This window comes from Equus asinus, chromosome 6, assembly GCF_041296235.1.
Source record: "Equus asinus isolate D_3611 breed Donkey chromosome 6, EquAss-T2T_v2, whole genome shotgun sequence".
Lineage (NCBI taxonomy): Eukaryota > Metazoa > Chordata > Mammalia > Perissodactyla > Equidae > Equus > Equus asinus.
In genome coordinates this window covers 85,691,432-85,714,317 of record NC_091795.1, presented here as the reverse complement: position 1 = coordinate 85,714,317, position 22,886 = coordinate 85,691,432, and the positions used below count along the sequence as shown (strand labels likewise).

The 22,886-nt window shown below is 38.0% G+C and overlaps 1 protein-coding gene and 2 pseudogenes across 7 annotated transcripts in view; all 3 read right to left on the bottom strand.

Moving 5' to 3' along the window:
- The window catches only part of LDAH (lipid droplet associated hydrolase), a 98,844-nt gene that overhangs the window by 36,706 nt on the left and 39,252 nt on the right, over nt 1-22,886 (bottom strand). Inside the window, exon 5 of one of the 7 annotated variants that reach the window (XM_070512540.1) lies at nt 2,982-5,111. The exons of 5 other annotated variants lie outside the window; for them this stretch is intronic. In XM_070512540.1, coding sequence (XP_070368641.1) covers nt 5,043-5,111 — 69 coding nt within the window. In that variant the 3' untranslated portion in view covers nt 2,982-5,042. Of the gene's footprint in view, nt 1-2,981; nt 5,112-22,886 lie in introns of those variants that run through there. One more of the 7 variants, XM_070512541.1, reaches the window with a different exon arrangement.
- Nucleotides 458-1,399, bottom strand: LOC123286481 (nuclear pore complex protein Nup88 pseudogene; annotated as a pseudogene).
- On the bottom strand, nt 1,312-3,276 carry LOC139045584 (nuclear pore complex protein Nup88 pseudogene; annotated as a pseudogene).

Genomic DNA, 22,886 nt, shown 5'->3' with positions numbered 1-22,886 from the left:
CTTCCCAGGTGTGAGTCTATTCCTTAGCTTTCAGGTATCATCGATTTGCTATTGCCCTTCTGTATTTACATTCCTCCCTTTGGATGAACCAGATGCACTTTTCCTGGTAGGACTGGAGAGTAAAGGCAGGTTTTTGTGGACTCAGTCTCTTTTTCATCTTCTATCGTCGACAGTCCTCTTTCATAATAACCTGTTTGATGGCATTGCCTAAATGTCAAAGTTGATCAGGTATCACCTGTAATTCTGCCTTCATGTCTCTCTCACTACTAGAGAATAGCGATTTGAGGGTGAAAACTGTGGAGGACTCTTTCTTTCTAATCATGATATCTTCTTGTTTTTCCTTGGTCATATCTGCCAGCTAAGTTCTCAGCTGTTTCCTGTAGACTTTTCCTTTTCTCTGAACAATAACTGAGATATTTTAGTTATTTCTTTTTTGGTCACAATAATTCGACCTCTACTAGATCTCTTCCTCTGTCACATAAGTAAGAATGTACTGTTCCGGGTGGCCTTGATGGTGAATAAAAGACATTCCTTGGGAGCAGGGAGCCACAGCCTTTTCAGATGATTTTTAAAATGCTGGACTGGCAACCACACACTGTTAAATGCTCACAACGTGCTTTTTGAATAAATGCAGGGTTCCAGCCAGACTAGGGGAGTTTCTGCCGCCTTGGCAACTTCTCAAGTACAAAGCAGAGGGGATGCTGGATGGACTGTGCTTAATAAAGGGCTTATGAGGCATCCATGGATACTTGTGATGCAGATCATTGTGGGCTCTGGAACAGGGATGTTCCAGAATCATCCAATCAGAGCTGGCTGCCTGTACTGCAGTGGATTTATACAAAGGTTATATGTAAAGATACATACAAAGGTTATGGGATCTCTGTGAAGTCTGACTGGACAAGAAAAGTCATTTGAAGAAATCATTCTCTCCGGATGCCACTTTCAGTGTGAATTCCAACTCAATGCATTCAAACACAGACAGAGAAGGAATGAGATGAGCTCTGGAATCCCAGGACTTTTCTGATATTTGGTCATCTTCTTCTTCCCCTTCTGGCATAACACAGGATACAGTATTTCTGATTCAGCTGCAAACACTATGGTGCTGAGGACACAGGGCAAGGAGAATATGTAGCGCAAGCATCATAACTTTAGTTACCTTCAGTTGCAGGAAGGACAAGTAAGGAACCTAATAGCTTTCCAATGTCTCCAGGGCTCTTGAACAGGTCTCCCCAATCTTGAATTTGATATATTGTGGGTATGCCACGACTTCATCTTTGCCTTTCTGCCCAAAGATATTCTTCAGGACTGCTCCCAGTGGCTCAAAGTCAAATGTGACTGCTGTCTCTCTAGAGATGTGGAATATGCCCTTCAGACTGCCAAAAATTAAGAAGTCTAACAATACCAAGTATTAAAGATGTGGATCAACAGGAACTCTTAAACAACATGGCATTAATCAAGTATTAGAGTTTCCTCATCTGTTTTTAAAAGCACAATCATTTTAGTTGGTGTCTGGAGCTCACATAGAGAGTAAATTTTTATCACATTGTCTAATGTTAGCAGTTTAATTCATGGATCTGCCATTTCATTTGGATACCAAGCAGCATAGTTTGAGGGGTAGAAATGATGGAAAATCTGTGAATGTCTGGAGTGGTGCTACAATTAACCACTGATTTCACATCTTCAAATTCAGAATTCTCCCCCTATCTTTTGGGTAATTCTAATATCAAGAGTCCTTTTATTCCTGTAAGTGCTACCAACGTTCTATTGGACTTAACAAGACTTAAGAAATTCCCAGGAGAGGTGGATGTATACAAAGCAATCTTGGTATTGAGAGAGGTAGGGTTTCTCACTGCCCTGCTGAGGCCTCCCAGCTGGAGGGCTAAGGAGGAGCTCCCCTCCCCATCCCATAGGGAGGTGCTCCCTCGGGGCTGAAGAGAAGGTTTCTTGTCAGCAGCTGCGGTGGCAGCAAAGACAAAGATGAAGAGAGTGACTTCTCAGCTTCAGCTAGGCTCTCGTTCGCCAGTCCCACTTGGAGCTACAGGAACACAGTATGGTAAGGAAGCCAGGTCGGCAGCAGTTCACAGTCGTTGCAGGCTCCTTGGCAGCCAATATTCTTCGGTAATATCTTTAAAAGCTCTATGGTCTAGTCTTTCACATTTAGGTTCACAATCTACCTGAAACTGATTTTTATGTGTGGTGTGAAATACGGGTCTAATTTAATTTTTTCCACATGGAAACCCAATTGTCCCAGCACTATTAAGTGCAAAGGCTGTCCTTTCTCTGCTTTTGTGAAGTGACACTTCTGTTATAAATCCTGTGTATGTGTGAATGGGTCCTTTCAGGGTTCTCTAATCTGTTCTACTGGCCTATTTCCCTCATTCTGTGCCAAGAGCCAATGTCTTATTTACTAAAGCTTTATGATATATTTCGCTATTTGAGAGAGTAACTTAAACTCCTTCGTCTTGTTCTTCAAAAATGCCTTGGGTTTTTTGGCTCTCTGCATTTCCACAAACATTTTGAAATTGGCTGTTCGAGATCCACAAACATCTGGTTGAGACTTGGATGGGGATTGTATTAAATTTATAAATTAATTTGAGGATAAGTAATATCTATACAATATTAAGTTTTCCAACCCATGAACGTGGGATAGCTCTCCATTTATTATAAATCTTTAGTGTCTCTAAAAATGTTTCAGATATTTTACATGTAGTCATCTTGCACAACTTTTGTCAGATTATTAGGTACTTATCTTTTATGCTATTACAAGTAGGATATTTTCAAAATAGTTGTTGCTTATATATACAATATAAATGATATCTGCATGATGATTTTGTGTCCAGCAAACTTATTAAAGTCTCTTATTAGTTCTAATAACTTGTCTGTAGATTCTTTTGACTTTTTTAAGCACATATTCATCATCCACAAATAATGACAGTATTGTTTCTTCCTTTCAAATCCTTATTATCTTTTCTTTTTCTTACCTTATTGAGTTGGCCAAAACTTTAATACGATGCTGAATAGAAATAATTCCTGCTCCTGAACTCAAAGGAAATTTTTAATTACTATAAAGCGTGATGTGTATTGAAGGTTTTCTAGAGATATACTTTGTTAGATTAAAAAAAATTTCCTCTATTCCTAGTTCGCTAAACTCTTTTTAAAATCATAAACGGATAATGAATTTTATTAAACACCTTTTCTGCACCTACTGAGATGATTGTATGATTTTTCTCCTTTCATTGATTAATGTAGGATAAACCCACCTTGGTCATAACACATCCTTCTTATATATGTTGCTATATATGGTTTCCTAATATTTTGTGTAGGACTTTTGCATGTTGATGAGTAAACCCGGCCCTCCACTTTCTTTTCTTCTATTATTTTTCTCCAAGTTTGGATATAAAGGTTTTGCTAGTTTGAGAAAACTGAGTTGGAGAGTATGGTCTCCTTTTCCATTATCTAGAGGATTTTGTAAAACAATAGAATGATTTATTCTCTGAATATTTGACAGAACTCACTGGGGAAGGCTGGAGTTTTATTTTTGGAAAGTTTTGCCTATTGATTAACTCAATTGCTTTAATGGCTTAGGACCATTTAGTCTTTCTATTTCTTTTTGAATCTGTTTCGATATTATCTTTTTCTAAGGATTTGTCTGTATCACTTAAACTTCCAAACTTATTGGCATCAAGTGATTTACAATATCCTGCTATTATACTTCGATCTTTGGACCACCAGTAGTGATACTACCTGTTTCGTTCCTGATATTGACTATCAGTACCTGATAGAGCAGAACTTTTTACAACCATGAAGGAAGTCTCTTCATCTCTAGTAATGTTTTTCCCTTAGGGCTTATTTTATTTAATATTAACATAGCTATAACAGCTCTCTTTGGGGTACAGCTTGCAAGATACAAATTTTCCCACTCTTTTACTTTCTACCTTTATATAGACTTATATTTAGGGGATATAATTGAATTTTTTTCTATCTAATTTGAAACCTTTGTCTTTTAACTAATATGACTAATATATTTACACCTTTTCATTTAAATAATTACTAATATTTTGGAGCTAAATCTGAGATGTATATTTAAAATCTTATTTTGTGCTTTTTATTTTTCATATCCCTCCTACCCCAGTTTTTCTTCTTTCTTTTGCATGAGAAAGATATAAATAACAAAAATACAACTGACAGTAAATACTAAATCATTGAGTAAATGGTATAAAACACATATGTTAGTAAGTCACAGTAAATGATTAATTAAAAAGTATATGACAATTTAAGCAATGAATAACAATTGAGTAAAAGATGTATGATGTTAGTAAATCTCAAGTCTTATGGTGGGGTGGGGAAGAAATGAAATAACGAAAGAAGACTAGAAATTGAAGGAAGTGGTGGTGTAGCTTTAAATAGGCTGTTTTGGGAAGGCTTCAATGAAAGGTGACATTTACGTAAAGGCAGTTAGGGAGTGAGCTGGAAGATTTTTGGAGAAAGAGTTCAGGGAGAGGGAACAGCAAGTGCAAAGGCTGTAAGATAGAACTTAATGTGGGGTGTGTGTAAAAGCACGGAGAGCAGTTTTGCTGGAGCAGAGCATGTGAGGAAGAGCAGCTCAGGATTGACTACAGAGGCAGCAGGGATGACAGAGGATGTCGGGTCTAACAGGACTTTGGTTTTTACTCTGAGTGAGCTGAGAAACCTTTGAAGACTTTTGAAAACAGGAGAGATGTGTCTGATTTCCATTTTAATAAGATTACTCTGTTGGTTGTATTGTTAACATTGTCCAGGAAGTACTAAATCAATGAAATTAGACAAGATTAAAAATGAGCATTATCATTATTTACAACTTACGTTTAAACATAATTAAAAATCTCATGTATAAAAATAGCTAAATACGAAGGTAAAAAGAAATGTACTGCACTTATCTAAAGAAAACTTTGAAACCCAAAGACACATTTCCTTGTTCTTCTACTGCAAAAGAGATACAAATTCTCCCACTAAATTACCAAGTCAATTCACTCAATCTCAATTAAAATACTACAAAATGCTCCTTATTTTGAAATTTGATGAATTATATTAATGTTCATCTGAAAAACCATTGCAGTAATAACGTAGGGATTCTGAAAGAGAAGAGAAACAGCAGAGATTAGCTCTACTAAATATTACACATATTGTGAAGCTACAATAGTTAAAACTGTTCACCAGAAGATCACATAGCTCAATGGAACAAAAAAGAAGTCTAGAACTAGACCTGAAAACATATGGGAATTAAATTTATGATAAAGGTATCAGTGGGGAAAAAAAGAGTTGTCCAATAAATGCAGTTGGGAAAAATGGAAAACACAATTATTTGGAACAGTAAAAGAATTATGAGTGTTTTCATAAATTGTGACATATCCATACAATGGAAGACTATGCTACAATGAGACATTGGGTAGTTTGCATGTGCTGACAACAAGGACGTCAAAGTTCTGTTTCTTTGAAAGCAGCTTGCTGGGATTGTGAATGAAAGGGAATTAGCAAGCTTCAAATAAGACATTCCAAGCCTTGGGGCTCATATGTTCTTTGGGTTTTTTATTTTGAAAGCACAAAGGTATTCCTGCATAAGCAAAATCAGGTTCCTCAACTATGTTCTATAAGTGATACCTAGAAAATTAGATGTCATGGAATAATGCAATCTCCACTAACAGGAATCTAACTAGTCAGTACTCAATCTTATTTTCTCCTCCAGGCAACTTTTTTTTAAGACTTTTTTTTCTTTTTTCTTTTTATTAAGGTTTATGAAAGTTAACATCCTTGTGAAATTACAGTTGTACATCATTATTAGTCATGTTGTAGGTACACCACTTCACCCCTAGTGCCCTCCCCCCACCCGCCTTTCCCCTGGCAACCACCCATCAGTTCTCTTTGTCCATATGTTAATTACCACCTATGAGTTCCTCCAGGCAACTTTTAACCATATTAGTAAATAACCAAACCAACTACTATCAAGGATTTGGTTAAAAAAATAATTCCAGGGAATACTATGAGGTCAGTACATTTAATCCTAACCCCGAAACCTTCTGTACTTACAATACCACCATAGAGGGTAAGAGAAAATAGAACTAGGACTCTCAGGTGCTACAAATTCTTCATTAGGAGAGTAAAACTAAATTATGTTCTATTGTATTCTGTTTACGAAAGCAGAAAAATATGCTAAAACACATTGTAAACATTTTAAATAGGAAAGTTAGAAATAAACGTTTTTATTTTTTCTTCCCCTGGCCAACCTACAGTTAACCAGAATAATCCTATTAATGAAGATGATCTGTTTCCCAAGAAGTCTGGTAATTTAGTCCTTTATGGTAACTCATTGCTCATTTTAGGTTCAAGTTTATTCACTTCAAAATAAGGGGCTTCTTTGTGTTTCATAAAATGTCCTTAAAGATTTAGAGAATATAAATGGTTAATACAGTTACTGTCGTACTAAACAGCGTACCACACAGATTCCACACTAGTTATGTAACCCACACTACATAAGGAACTTCGGACTGATCAAATCAGCTGGCAGAAAGAGGAAGCAATCCATTACTTTGTATAAATGATCCATTACTGTGATCCAGGTTAAACAAAACTGCATGCAAGGGAAACTTTGAAAATACACGAGAAACTACAGGGTTACATTTGGTTGATCTATATCAATAATAAATTGAGAATTAAAGTGCACTCTGAAATCATGGGAACGGACCGAAACAATAAGGAAGTTCTAATGTGTACTCTGAATGCATCATTGCCTCTCAAAAATGTAAGAAGACCAAAGACTGTTTATCACAACTAATACTTAGTTGATGAGACTGGTTTTCCTCTCTTGCTTTTGGAGAACAACAGTTATTACCTGTTGGGTGAAAAGTATATTTTTCCTAAATATAATAATGATAATTTCAATGAAATCTCTAGTCCAAATTTGATAGGATAAGTCACAGTAATAAAAATTTCTTTTATTCATATAGAAACCTATTGGCAAAAAAATCACCGAGGTCAGAAAGTATACCCAATTTTACAGCACAGCTGTGCAGAGAAGGTTTCCAAATCTGTGTATATGACAAAACATTTTCTTATGTTACATCTCATTAAAGAAAGAACTTCTAGGCTGGCCAATTCAGTCTACTCTAAGGAAACATTTTTATATATTTCACATTCTCATCTGAAATCTACCAGAGTCAACTTCTGATAATGAAGCACAACCATGTTTTCTTGAATTGTACAGGAAAGTAAATATACACATTGGGACTTTTTATAAAGGGTACGTTTTTAGAAATTACAGAGTATTTTGATGTTTATTTTTCCTGAACTTATTATTATTATTAATCATTTTTCAGAAAGGAAGTTAGGAAACAATTTGAAGTACAGCCATAAGGTAAAGAATACGATGTTCAGGTGTGGTTTCTGCACAATGTTTCAAAAATGGGCATTTTTTTTTTAACAAAAAGTAAAATCCAAAAAGGCATCAATAAACTTTCTTGTTCAGATAGCTTATTACAGATGCATCCATTTTGCTAGAGTGCAGCAATGATGCCTAGATGTTATACTAAATGAAGCCAAGATAAACAGCACTTCAACATCTTCAAAAGAGCAGCATCTCTGCTACTGTCTCTGTTTATTAGCCGAGACCACATGCTGCAGTAACAGCAGGGTGCTTCCCCACTGCACAAGCTGCAAACAAGAAAACACAGCACATACTTTTCCTTTCATATGATTGCCAACATTGTTAAGACATGTTAGAGAACATGCAATATAAACCAGACAGCCTTCAAAGATAAAGCTGCTAGTAGTCAAAGCACAGACATAGAAATAATCCCGGTTGAGTTTATCTCTTCTCCCCATAAGGCCATGTTTTCCTCTCCTTAGGATAAGACTATTCAGCTTATTTAATCATATGAATGCAGTTTACAAACTGCAAATGTCATTCTATTTTAACGATCAAGAGCTTGCTTTTGGAGATCTTACTCTGTAAAACATAAAATTCTTTCTATAAAATTTTTAGCAATTTTATACATCAGAAAGACAGGAATATGCCCCACAGCGGGGAAGTGCTTAGAATAACAGTAGTAGTGATAGCTTAATATCTTCTAGGAACTAGGCTAATGCACTTTCTATACATTACATCATTTAATATACATAACAACCTTATCAAGTAAATTTCTTCATTCCATAGATGAGAAAACAGAAGTTTAGCTACAAAGGGACAAAGATGAGGTATGGACACAAGCAGGGTAACTTCAAAGCTCATGCCATTCACTGCTATATATACTATATACTTGCATACAAAAGAATTTCTTAGTAATCATTATTGTTTGGTGACATAGTTCTCTATGGCTGAACCAATTACTACTATTATTGTTAGAGATAGGCCAATATTTATGTGTTTCAAATAATTCAGTTTCAGAAATAACTAACCCCTTCTTAGAATATTAAGAAATAAAGCATAAGATCCTTCAACTATTGATTACTGAAAAAAAATTATGCCACTTCAATATGTCTTGCTTAAGATAGATGGCATTCATGAAACTGACCACTTTTACCATTTCCATTCATGTGAATTATACTCAGACCTTCTGGGGCAGAGATTTTCCTATACTTTAATCACCTGAATGTAAAAAAAAAAGCCATTTCATGTATTTATTCTACATGTGAGGGTTGGTAATTATAAGGAATGCTTGCATATTTTCAGAGATATTTATATAACTTATGACTACACTTAAACATTTGAAACATAGCTTCAAAATCTTCCCATAGCCCATTCTTCTCAAATTTTTGTTATTTTATACACTTCACATTTATGTTAGTTTGAATGCAAAATGCTCTTCTCCTCAGGTTAAAATCTCTGAGATTGTACTTTCTTTTGAGTCTTTCAGATTCCGAATCACTAAGAACTCAAAGGGAAAATAATGCTGCTCACAGGCTCACTGCAGATTATTCTTCACAAGCTGCTCTGCACTATAATGATCTCTTCTGGAGCGCCTGTTATTCTGAATCGAACAGGGTTCTCCAGGCAGCCTCAAAATTCAGTGATGGTGACAGCAGCAAACCCATCCTCATGTCTATAAGCTACAAAGCTCTCACATGACTACTATGGCCTTTGGCAATATCAGCTTTCTCTCGGTTTCCAATGACAAAGCTACAAAGAACCTGAAAGGATAGCTTTGCTGACTGGCAATTCCTTAAACCTGGAGCTGGAGTACTCTATGGGGGTCAGGAAGCAAAAAACCCCAACTGTTCGACAATAGGGTTGGGACTTTTCTAAGTTAGAAACTCCAGTCTTTAAAAGCTTAAGCCAAGAATGACTGAGAGGGAAGACATTCATTATGTCAATTGGTTGTTTTTCAACTTATTCATTTGTTCATTCACTAAAGATGTACTGGCACCTACAATACACCAGATACTGTGGTGAGTGCTAGAGGCAAAATGGTGAACAAGACAGTCTCTGCTTTTAGAGAACTTAAAGTCTAGTGGGAGAGACATTTATAATAATGCATGATGGGTACCACGCAAAGGGAAAGAAATAAGGAGTACAACAGAAACACAAAATGGGCACGAAAAACTTCTTCTTCATCCTGGCCTAGGAACCTTTGAAAAAGGCCTCAGAAAGAGAAACTGTTTGACATATATTCACTGAGTACCTATGTGAGCAAAGTGCTGATGACAGAGCTCAAGGTTATTTGGGGAAAATACTAAAAAAGATTCTTCCTCATTTAACTTTGCTGAAAGACATGGTGAAACACGTACACTTCAGTTCCACATACTAAAACACAATTTTAATACCTGTACGAAGATGAGGCAAAGGTATCCGTCACAGGTTGTCAGATTAAGGGGGGAGTGATACCATGGAAAGGCCTGTGGCCAGAGACACATGCTGGGTGCATGTACCAGACAATAGGGGATTTCTGCCACTGCAGCTGTCCCAGTAAACACTCCCAACTTGCCAGAAGTCAAAAGGAAGGGGCAAAGTATGGCTTTCCTGTTCCATTTTATCTGGAAAAAAGCAAATCCAGCAGTTGGGGGGCAGCTAAGACCCCATGAGATTGAGATTAAAACTTGGGAAAACAAGCAGCTAATTCACGGCAGATGGTTAGGCCCAAGTTACCGAAGGAAGTGCATAAACCCCAGTACCAACTTTGATAATGAAACAGGTAAGGATCTGTCCTCCTTTCAGTTCAGGAAGAAATAAAGATGAATTTTAAACATCTCTTCTGTTTCACAGGTCTCTGAAGGGGGTGTTCCTCCTCCCACTGACACCCTGACACACCAGCTTTCTGAGGGCAGCATCCCTCCTGGTGGTGCCATGATATCTCCTAGGCTCAGCAGAAACTCGAGTTAGGTCCTGAGTCCTACCACTGCCTCACTGAACTTCTGAAGACTCACCTTCTAGGGAGCTCAGAAAGGGACAAGCACCTCTGGGGAAGGCCCCTACCTTCCCTAATAGGACTGGACTATACGCCTGATAGCCTGTAAACTTCCCTGCCAACTCTTAAGAGTACTTGACATACAAATATGATAAGTCAACAACTTATCAATTAAAAATGCCCCACGGTCTCTGAAAATGCTCTGTGAAGGAAATGGGAATCATATACTCTCTTACCAGTTCAAACTGTAGCCAGCAACTAAAACACTCAGTCACCTCAAAAGACCTTTAGGGGTAAAGGACCACGGTATATTCAACTTACTCTCAAATGGTTCAGAAAGAAATATTATTTATACACACACACACATTTGCCCTCCTTAACCCCCTCTCATATATATATATGAGAGACAGAGACAGACGGAGGGGAGAGGGAGAGCAAATAATAAAGCAAATGAGGTAAAATAGTTATTTTTTAATTATTGTTAACAATAGTAAATCTGAGTAAAGTGACTATGGCGTTCTATGTATTATTCTTATTCTTGCAATTCTTCCGTAAGTTTGAAATTATTTCCAAATGAAATGTTAAAAAATAAAGTGCAGTCCACCACTGCCCTCTATCCCCCAGCCACGGCACTTCCAGTCCCTTTTACCTCGCTTCACTCTTCTTATCAAGGTAGTATCACCCTGGAACACATTCATTTACGCATATTTTCACATTTCTTACCACCTCCCCTTAGTGGACTATGAACCCCGAGAGGGCAGAGCTTCTTATCTGCTTTGTTCATGGGTACCTTCAAGTCTGGAACAGGGGCTCAGTGACAGCGCACGGCACATGGCAGACTGAAAGAATGCAAGTTTGGCTGAGGGGCAGGGAGTCCCCGGGACGACTGACTCATCTAATACCTCCAAGCAACTCCTCCTCCCCAACCCCAGCTCAGGACTGGAGGTTTCTTCTGTATAAAAATTGAAGGAGAGAGCTTTCTGACCTGGGTACACCAGGCCTGGAGAAAGGCGGGGAAAGGCCATCATGAAAAGGGGGATTAAGTGGGAGCCTAACACTAGAAGCTGACACTCTCGCACGCAAACACCAGCCTCCTGTGCTGTTTTGTCCCAGTGATGTTGCCCTCAGGGAGCAGTTTTGAAGCTTTTCTTCTGGAGAAACTTAATGGCTCTACAGAAAAAACATACAGATAGTGACACTGGGAAATACCAAACACACAAAAAAGTCAGGACACATGTCCAACCACCTGCAGTGAAGCTGACCAGCTGACAGGGTCCACCTCCACACAAACCTCCTAGGATAGCAGTGCTTCATGCTTAAATATGAATAGATAACCAAGGAATGTTGGACATTTGAGGAAAGCTTCCATTACAGCAGACAGATTGACATAAACAAAACATGAAAGAAGGAATTCAGAATGAACGGAGACAACGCAAGAGAATAAAACTCCAAAATATGCTTTCCTCAGAGAGAGAGAGAGATCCATGACACAAAAAGGCTACTACCAAAAGGGAAAAAAGAACAAGAAATATCTCTTAGAAATTATGCATAAAGGTTGAAATCCGAAGTTTTCATTGGATGAATTAGAAGATAAAGTCAGGAAAATATCCCATATTTCTTATTGTATAGAACTAAAAAACAAAAGAGATGGACAATGGAAAGCAAAATAAATCAAGAAAATCATTTTTGGAGATTTAACGTGTGAATAATGAGAAAACAAGGAGAAAAAAAATATAAAAGAAGTTTTCAGTACCCAAAGATGCCAGTTTCCAGATTAAAAAGGATAAACAGTCCCAAAGAATATCAGTATAAAATATAATAATGGGGATAAAGTAAAGATTCTAAAATGGTTTAGAGAAAAAGACAGGTCACACAAAGAATCAAAAACTCAAAATAGTCTACTTCTCCATAGCAAAGCTGGAAGAACCTGAAGTTAGGCAACAGCTGGTGACGGTGAGATGGGGAGAGGGGATGGCAGACTAGCTGACTGCAGGGCAATCTTCCTGCCAGGAACAATTAGAAAAACTGGAAAATATTTTTTAAAAGTGCCCTTGAAAGCTTCAAAGGCAGAGGGGATTTGAAAGGCAAAAATCCTGGAGAAAAAGGAAACAGAGAGAGGTGTGCTGAAATAGCTCTTCTTAGTTACTTTCTGGTTCATGAGCAGTACCTAAGAGGCCAAGAAGATGAACAGAGTTTCTGGAAATCTTATGGGGCTCAAGGGTCAAAACTTGGGCCTTTGGTGCCCATTACAGAGAAGGTTCTCTAGGCCCTCAGTGGGAACGACTAGAGGGCTACCTCCTAGAAGTAGTGATGAACTGGGAATAGACCAGACCTCACAAAGGCAGCTCTGATTCAGCCCAATTCCTGATGGCATTAAAGTGATCGGTGCTTACTAACTACTGGTCAAAAGCAAAAGTAAATTCTCCCTGGGGGAAGACAGAGCCTCATGCTGTCTTAACAACTTTTCATATATAATGTCAGGTATTCAATCAAAAAAATTCTTACCAAGCTGTGATGGTTAGTTTTATGTGTCAATTTGACTGAGCCATGGGGAGCTCAGATATTTGGTCAAACCTTATTCGGAGTGTGTCTAGAAGGGTATTTTGGATGAGATTAACATTAGAATTGGCTGACCAACTAAAACAGATGGTTCTCCCTAATATTAGTGGGCCTCATTCAATCAGTTGAAGGTCTGAATAGAACAGAAAGGCTGAATAAGAGAGAATTCCTTCTGCGGACTGCCTGTGAGCTGGGACATTGGTGTTTTCTGCCTTTGGACTCGAACTGAAACCTCAACTCTTCCTGAGTCTTGAGCCTGCCTGCTTTCAGACTAGAACTTATAGCATCGGCTCTCTTGGGTTTCTAGCCTGCCAACCACAGACATTGGGACTTGTCAGCTTCCATAATGGTGAGAGCCAAATCCTTAAAGTGAATTTCTGTACACCCACACATCCTATTGGCTCTGTTTCTCTAGAGAACTCTAATACACAAGAATACTGAGGGACAAGGCAATATGACCAAAAACAAATAAGGAAAAAGCAGAAAAGAAATGCAACTGCATGCGACTTAGATATTAGAACTATCCATTATAATCATTATTTATTTTAATTTCAAATGTCATCTCTGAATTTTTACTTTTTAAGAATAAATAATTGTACTTTAAAAAAAATGTTGATAGTACGAAGGAGAATAAAGTCTTTAAAATAACTGTGATTAATATGATCAAGAAATTAAATGACAAGATGGAGAGTTTTGGGAATTGGTAACTACAAAAATAATAAAATGGAAACTGAAATTGAGAATGCAATAGATGGGTTTCAAATGAGTTTATAAATAGCTGAAGTGAGGATTAGTGAACTGGAAAAGAGGTCAGGAGAAAATATCTAGGCTGAAGCAGAGAGAGAAAAAGAGTTACTGTATGTAAATTATACCTCAATTAAAAAAAATAATAGCTAAAAAAATCTAATAGCACCAAATAAATAGGCAATGCCTATAATCCCAGGTGGAAATATATAAGAATTATGAGAAAAGTATTATGAAGGAAGGACAGTAAAAATGACTGGGAAGAATCAGGAAAGAGTTCACATAGGAGTTTGCATTTGAGATGGTTTTAAAGATGGACAGAAGGCATCTGTTAGGTGATGGTAGGAAAAAGCAGAAAGGAAGTAGACAAAAAGAAATACTAACAGTCAGGGCCAGCTCTGGTGGCCTAGTGGATAAGTTCAGTGCACTCCATTTGGCAGTCTGAGTTTGGTTCCTGGGCGTGGACCTACACCACTGGTCTGTCAGTGGCCATGCTGTCGTGGCAGCTCACATACAAAAAGAGGAGGATTGGTTGGGGCCAGCCCTGTGGCCAAGTGGTTGAAGTTCTGTGCACTCTGCTTCAGGGGCCTGGGTTCGGATCCAGGGCTCAGACCTGCTCCACTCATCAGCCATGCTGTGGAGGCATCCCACATAAGAAGTAGAGGAAGACTGGCACAGACTTTAGCTCAGGGCTAATTTTCCTCAAGCAAAAAAAAAAAAAAAAAAAAAGTTGGGGACTGGCAACGGATGTTAGCTCAGGGTGAATCTGCCTCCCCCTGGCCAAAAAAAGAGGAAGATTGGCAACAGACGTTAGCTGTTAGCTCAGGGTGAACCTTTCTCAGCAAAAAAAAAAAAAAAAAAAGAAATACTAAGAGTCAGAAAGGAGCACGAGGTATGCACAGGGCAGGTGCAGGTGCAGGGACCATGACTGAGGGAGACAAGTTGAGGCCATCTCCCTCGGATGACCCTGGGAGAGCTCCCCTGGCACCCAGATAAGCAGAATCTGTCCTTCAGTTTTTATGAAATCTCTTCTGAATCAGTGTCAATCACATTCACATAATATTCCTGAAGCCCTCAGACCTTTTCTTCTCTGTAATAGGGCACAAGAAGCTCCTCAGCACTTTCCCGAGGGTAGTAGCTTATGAAAGAGGAAAAGGTTGAATCTCTACGACTCAACTTGGCTGATTACAGAAGCTCCCACACTAGACCGATGAGGAGATAAAATAATTTGTTGAAATGAAGTTTTCTGGACTGTCTACAGACTTCATTCAGGTGTGCTCCCTCTGGTCTCTGTACAGCTGCTACTGGGAAATGATTTACTGCCTGGTTTCCTAGGGACAGGGTGCCAGAAATGATGCTGGCTTCAGTCTTTATCCACTCATCAATATACCTCCCTGATACCTGACAATCTGGCTTCTTCCCAACCAAATACAATTAGCCTGAACTGGCTTGGAATGAGAGATCCCAAACAACCACATTTTACTTTCGTGAAATATCTTTCATTTAGTGCCTCCTAGGCTTTTTCCACTTCAGAGAATTTTTTGTGGCCTATGTTTCATATTGCTCACAGATTTTCCATATGGGCAAGAAGGGAGGGTAAAGCAGTCTCATGCACACTGGGTGACCATATTAGAGAGCCTTTTCCTTCCTTAAAGATCACATTCATATTTCTTCTCTCTGCAAACAGATAGACCTAAAAAGAATCTTCTGGCTGGAATAAATAATAGCCACAAAAAAAATTTCACAGAATTTTGTTCATCTGTTTCCACTCTCTTCCATGTTATTCTTTCTCGGACTGCTATGCTCCATCCCCTGAGGTTCTATGGATTTGTTCCTCTGGGAACACTCAGGTCACTGGCATAACAAGGTCTAAATGTAGCAAGGTACAAGCTATATTTTTCAGACCTGTACCCATCCAATTGCACGGACATTCATACAGACAACACCTCTGCCTTAGCATGGGCCACTCACTCATACCCCAGAGCCTCTTAAAGTCCTAGTCACTATGAACCTCGTGGTTCAACGATATTTGAATATGCCCGTATTTTTTTGAAAAAGGTCTCTTGCACCTTAGCGGTGGGATGAATGATGATGCTAATCCCAATTTGTGATTTTGTTTTCACATTTGAATAGCAACCATGAGGCAGGCCATTAAAAGGCATACCTATCAACAACCCCAATTAATTTGCAGGGGGCAGGGTTAATAAAAAATCGCAAGGAAGGCCAAAAGCCTAGCTAATTGAGTAGAGTAGGAAGAGTAGGTAAGAAAAGGAAAGAGGCTAGGATGGCTGCTACTGCCAAAGAGGCTGCTACCGACTTAGTGCCACTGCTGGTCTCAGGGCTGGGTTTACCTGCAGAGAAACCATGAAGATGACATTACGCTTTTACTTTCCCCTTGTATTTCTTACCTATTGCTGTGTAACAAATTACTAAAAACGTTCTCTCTCCTGAACCAACTTTCTGTTACGAAGTCATACAACCAAATTGCTTTTTAAAAAAAGACAGAAAATGCAAATCATTAAATGATTATAATAGTGAAGAAATATATGCCATTAAAGGAAATTTTGAAAACAAGAAATAGATAGAAAAGTAAATCACCCCAAAACTCACCACTCAAACGCAACCACTATATTCATTTTGGTAATTTGATTTTTAAGCTTTCAAGCTTTTTAATGAATGTTTTCTTTTGATATAGTTGTACTCTTATATTCTCTACATATTTTAACATCCTTCTTAATATTCTATAATTAACTTTTATGTATTACAATGTCTTTTGCATATTCCATACTCTACTTAACCTTTCTTTTGGAGTTGGACATTAGGATGTTTCCAATTTTTTGTTACAACAAATAATGTTTTTGCACAGGTCTTTTCTCTTTGACATTTTCTTAATATAGATTCCAAAGGAAAGAATTAGTACCATCAGACAGTATGGACACGTTGTACAGAAATTAACTTTTTCTGATAACACCTGATCATGGTAAAAAAACAGAAACAATGCAGAGTCTCCACCTCCAAGAGACCCTTACCTCTAACCGGTGGAGATCACCACTATAAGCCACCTAGCCTTTACCTGTTCAGACTCTCTAAAAATGTGTACAGAAATATACACACACAACACTGAACCTTTTCTTTTAAATACTGCAATAGTAGCAGCTCATCTTGTAACTGTTAAGGTACACTCACCAAACATCATTAAGTACTACTATACTGAATAAACAGACATTATTCAGTACCACCATATACTAATTTGTTAAGCACCATGTTGCACATTGTGCTAGGTACACATTTTTTGACAGATTTTATTAGCTAGCTCTTCTTCAGTGAATTATCTGTTCAGGCCCTTTGCACTTTTCTGAGAAGTTGCTGTTCTTTTTACCGATTTCTACAAATTCTTTGTACTCATAAGTTAACCTTTTAGCCTAAGGGCAAGAATATGGACTTTGGGGTCAAACTTATGTGGTTTCAAATCCTAGCACAGTCCCTTACTAGCTGTCTAACCCTGAGAAAGTTACTCTTGTCCTTGCTAAGTCTCAGTTTCCTCATGCATAAAATGAAAATATTAATAGCCTCCTCAAAGAGTTGTTGAAAGAATTAAATAAGAGCCATAAATTATAATTATAGTAATATAATTCATAATTATAGTAAAATAGTTAATAATAATTTAATCTTTAATTGCTCAAAATATCTACAACAGAATTAGGTATTTGAAATAAAATTTTTTTTTTTTTTGAGGAAGATTAGCCCTGAGCTAAGTACTGCCAGTCCTCCTCTTTTTTGCCGAGGAAGCCTGGCCCTGAGCTAACATCCGTGCCCATCTTCCTCTACTTTATATGTGGGACGCCTACCACAGCATGGCTTGCCAACGGTGCCATGTCCGCACCAGGGATCCAAACTGGCGAACCCCGGGCCACGGAGAAGCGGAATGTGCGAACTTAACCGCTGCACCACCGGGCCAGCCCCTGAAATAAATTTTTACATTGTAATAAATAAAAGTGAAAAAACAGCTCAAATTTTCATTTTTTTCTATTAAATAAAAACAAAATTGCGAAGGCGTGCTGTGTTATCCCCTCTGATCTAAGGATGGAAACTCAAGGGACTAGTTAATTCATTTTAAAATCACCTATATAATATCATAAACTCTTACACCAAGTTTCTCTATAACAAATTATAATCAGATCTATCCATATCTTTCTTCAAACAATTTCACATTCTGTTGTAAGAAGCTACTTGCTGCACATTAAAAGCAATTTGTGGCACATTTAATATGTCTTTCTGGATACTATAGCAATCTTCAAAGGCACAATCTTCAAAGTTACTTTTTTAACTTTTTTTCCCTACCTTTCTGATTTTTACAAATATACACTATTATAATTAGAAAGGAAAACCTTTAATTTAAAGTAAGATCTTGCAAACCAACTGTAAAGACATTTTGGGGATAAAGAAAATCTGCTATGGACTATATTAGATGATATCAAAGAACTACTATTAACATTGTTAGGTGCGATAACGACATGGCAGTTATACAAGAAAAGGTCCTTTTTAAAAGACGCACAGTGAAGTATTTAAGGGTGAAATATCATGAGGGCTACAATTTACCTGAAAGTAGTTAAGAAAAAAATGAGGTAAAGATAACAAAATATTAGTAGCTATATTAAACTGGATAATTCATTATGCAATTATTTTTACTTTTCCATTTGAAATTTTCCATAATACAAATTTTAAATGAACAGTTAAAAAGGTGTCTCTTTTTCCTCTCCACCTGTATTAGTTTAGATAGCTGCGTTCATGCTTCACTGAGATGGGCTGCACCTGAATACACCCCAACTGCTTTAGGCTCCGCCCCCGGCTACCCCTAAGTCTCCATCCTCACAAGCTGGGCACCATGATTAGCTAAAGGCCCACACACAACTGACTGGTGACTTCTGTCACCAGGAGAATATTCTCAAAATCTGTTACAATGCCACATACACAACTACTTTAGCACCTAAAGACAGTAATATAGACATTGGAGTTTGCTGGAATGCAGAGGGCTGCTGCAAAACATAAGATTGAGAACTTCACACAAAAGAGCAGGGCTTAAATCAGCTTCCACTGACAGACCTCTGCTACTTTGCCCCTTAAATCTTGGAACTAAGACTTCAAAGAAATGAAAAAGAAATATACAGTCCCATCCCAGGTTTGACCCAGATAACTCAAGGAAGCGGGAAAACACATCAGGTAGTGCTGTTTCCCCGAACAAGCTGGATATCAGCACCTTTACTAAAGGCAGGAGGGGTCACTGTGCTTGTGGATAAAGTCATAGGTGGAAAGAACAAGACAACATGAAACACAGAAAAGAAGATCTTTCTTTTAGGGAACCTGATTAGTAGTCCTCCTGCTTCCAAAGCATGATATAAAAAGACAGAGATGACATGTTACAGAAAGACCAGGGACAGATTTACCTGTCTATAGCATCTCAATACATTCCATGTTCCAAGCCTTTAGAAAGCTTAAGTTGGTGGTTCTCAAACTGGAATCACCAGCAGCACTTGCAAAAGCACTGAATGAGTGGGTCTCAGCCCTAAAGTTTTGGATTTAGCAGATCTGGGTGGGGCCAAATAATTGGCATTTCCAACAAGATCCCAGGTGATGTTGATGCTGCTTTGAGAACTACTGGCTTAGGTATTTGAATGAGTGTCTTGTGTCATCCATTCTACTCACAGCAACTCTTGGGCCAGGAAGAGGTGGTGATAAAATGGGTTTAGGCAGTAAGTGTAAGGTTTTCTCTGGCTGGTACCCACTTCACTTTATTTGCCCTACCTGTCCCTTTAAACGCATCTCACTAATTAACTCCCAATATACTGGATCTTTGAAAGGATAGGGGGAATTTTCCATGTCTGACAGTATAGTACAGACATACAAATAAAATGGCTTAATATTTAAATCCAGAAAGAGTTCAGAAATTCTCAGATGAAATGCATTAGACAAAGTACTAAGTATTAATATGCATGAAGAATGTTCTATTATAAACCCTTGTTTTCACTTTCTTGCAGCTTTCCAAAAAATTAGCCCTTTGTGGTGAAATTTTCCATGCTTGGTTTCAGCCCAAAGGTGATTTTTTTTTGCAAAGTTTGAGAAAAATATATTAAATAGTTTTTGAGTTATGAAAAGATGAAAAAAGCCCACACAATTTTTCCACTTTGAAAGCAATTTTAGGATTTTTTTTTTTTAAATATGCAGATATCTACAAAATGGCTGAAGTTGAAAAGTTGAAACTTTCCATGGGTCTAGTCTTCAGCAAGGTAGTCTCCTAGGTAATTCCGAAAAGATAATGTGTGCACAAACATAAACAGATAAATATATATTTAAATAAATGCATAAGTAATTGGAAAAACAGTATTTTATCAATACAAACTTTCTTCAGAGCAGGGGATTTACTGTTTTCTGAAATGGAGAGTCTTTCACAAACCAGAGTAGTCAGTTGTTGATTGCCTAACCTCTGTGGTTTTCACACACCGGAGTTCACTAATGGGTCACATGGATACAACTGTGGACCTACTGTGCACAGTGTTTGCAGAATCCTCCAGTTCCCTTCACATTCTAATCTCTCATTCTGCCCCCAGCTCAATTCTAGGATTTGAGTCACCGTCTTCTGAGTTCAGTTTCTGCTCTGGGCCCATGCCTCAACACCAACTCCCTTTATGCTCTCTGCTCCAGAACACTCACACATGTTCTCATTTCTCCCAGTTCTCTCCGAACTTCCCTGCACCCAAAGCATTCACCTGCTTCCCACCAAAACTCTCAAGTATATTTGAAGAACTCAGGTATTATAGAAACAACAGTATAAATTTTACATTTCAGTCAAATAGGTTTTGGTATCTTACTCTAACTGTCTGTAATCATAACCTTCCTAACTACTTCACCTGGAAAGCAGATAATGGGAAAGGTAGAAAAAATTAGAAAACAGACTACAGAGTCCTGGTTCTGCTACTGACTAGCTAACTGACATATAGGTTAGATACATAACTCCTTAGAACTTCAGTCTCCTTATCTGTAAAATGGGAAAAATTAGGAAGTTAAATGACCATGTTATATGTGAACATGTTTTATAAATCTCAAATAAATGTTGGGTATAACTGTTAGTAATGACAATGCATCAATTTTAAAAACTGGTTCAGGTTTCTAGACACAAATGAAGAACCAGGTAGAAGTCACAGAAACACTTTTACAAGGACACAGTCAAAGATTAAGAAAAATTCAATGTCCCTAGTTTTCAAGTGTACAGGCTTAAAAGACAAATAGAAGAAAATCTGCTCCAAGAAATGTTCTTCTCTCTCTTTCAACACCTCTCTCTGCACAGGCTATTCCCCTCGGCATATGTTAAATTCTCTCCCACATACAGGAAAAACATGTTCTTTTGACCAGCTTCTTCCTCAAGTTATCATCAAATTCCTTCTGCCATTATTTCACTAAAATGTTCTCTTTGAGGTCATCAATGACCTTCCAGTTACTAATAGCAGAAGCTTTAAGATCTCCTTCTCTTCAACCTTTGTTACACTCAACTCTATTACCTTGTTTCAGTTACCTACTGCTACATAACATACCATTCCCAAACTTATGGTTTAAAACCACAATGATTTTCTTTCTGATTCTGTGGGGTCAGGAATTCAAACAGGCTTAGCTGGACTTGTGCTTATATGTCATTGGCTGGGGTCACTCACTTGGCTGCATCTGGTGCCTCATGAGTCATCCTATATGGCCAGCTTGGGCTTTCTCACAGCATGGTGGTCTCAGGTAGTTGGACTTCTAGTACGGCAGCTAGCTTCCAAGAGGGAGGAAGTGGAAGCTCCCAGTGCCCTGTAAAGCCTGGGCTTGGAAGTACCAGAACATTACTTCCACTGTATTCTTACTGGTGAAACCAAGTCACATGCTCAGCCCACATTCAAAGAGGAAGGGTAAGAGACTTCACTTCTTGAGAGAGGAATGGCAAAGAATCTGTGACCATCTTTAATATACCATTTATGTCTTTCTTGACATTCTCCTTTCTTTTGTCTTAGCTTCTGTAGTATACTCTAGTGTAGGTTAATGGCTTTCAATTTTATTTTTACCTTGACCCACAGTAAGAAATGCATTCTACACTGTAATCTAGGATATCAGTGCACACTCATAAAAAGCTAAACAAAAGTTTCACAATACATATCTTTATTACAATACAATACATTCTAATATTTTCTATTCCATTTTACTCTATTTTAGTATATAGTTTTTTATAAATGTTTGTTATTGTTCACAAACGTAGGTTCCCTTCTCTGAAGAGGATTATATTTCACAGCCTCACTGATGGCAGACTTGGTCATGTGACTTGCTCTGTCCAATGCAGTGTGAGGAGTGACAAACATCACTTCCAGGCTAAGGTTTTAAAATGCACTGTGTGGTCCACTACTTCCTTTCTATCCTCTGCCACGAGACTGGAATATTCCAGATAGAACCTACCCCATCAATCTAGACTCTGGAGTTAAGAGTGCATGAAGAGAACTACACGGGGGCAGCCTACCCTCAAAAGACTTGCATCATGAGCAATAAACAAATCTTTGTTGTCAAATGCCACTGATGCTGTGTTACTGTAGCATAGTCTACCTCATCTTGAGCGAGCCCCTGGTTGCAACCCACTGAGGCGATTTCAGGATTCACTAATGGACTGCAGCCAATAGTCTGGAAAATTATTATACCTTTGTCTCTTCCTCCTCTTCATTACCTGTTTCAACAAATGAAGTCATTCCCCTAATGTACATCCATGACCTGTTTCTTTTCTCCCTTAACAACATTCCTGGGCAAATCCCATATACTGTCTTCATTATTTCTCATCTGGACTAGTAGACTTGCTTATTTCTTGGTTGTTTGCTTTTTATTCTACACATTCTCCCCATTTCATTCTCTTTTTCATTGAGAGATTCATTTACCTGTTGCATGATTATTATCGTCACAGATCCTTCAGTGGCTCCTCGCTGTTCAGAAAATAGAGTCCAAACCCTCTAGTTCAAACTTTCTTGTCCCTCCTCTTCCATCAGCCTAGGTTCTCATATCCCACTGCTCCCTTTATGCACACTATGCTGCACACAATCAGACTACCCACTGCTCTCTTCATGTGCCCAGTGATAAAAACCATTTCTCTTGTTTTTCATACTATTCCCACTGCTTAGAATTCATGGCAAGCCCCCACCACCAAAA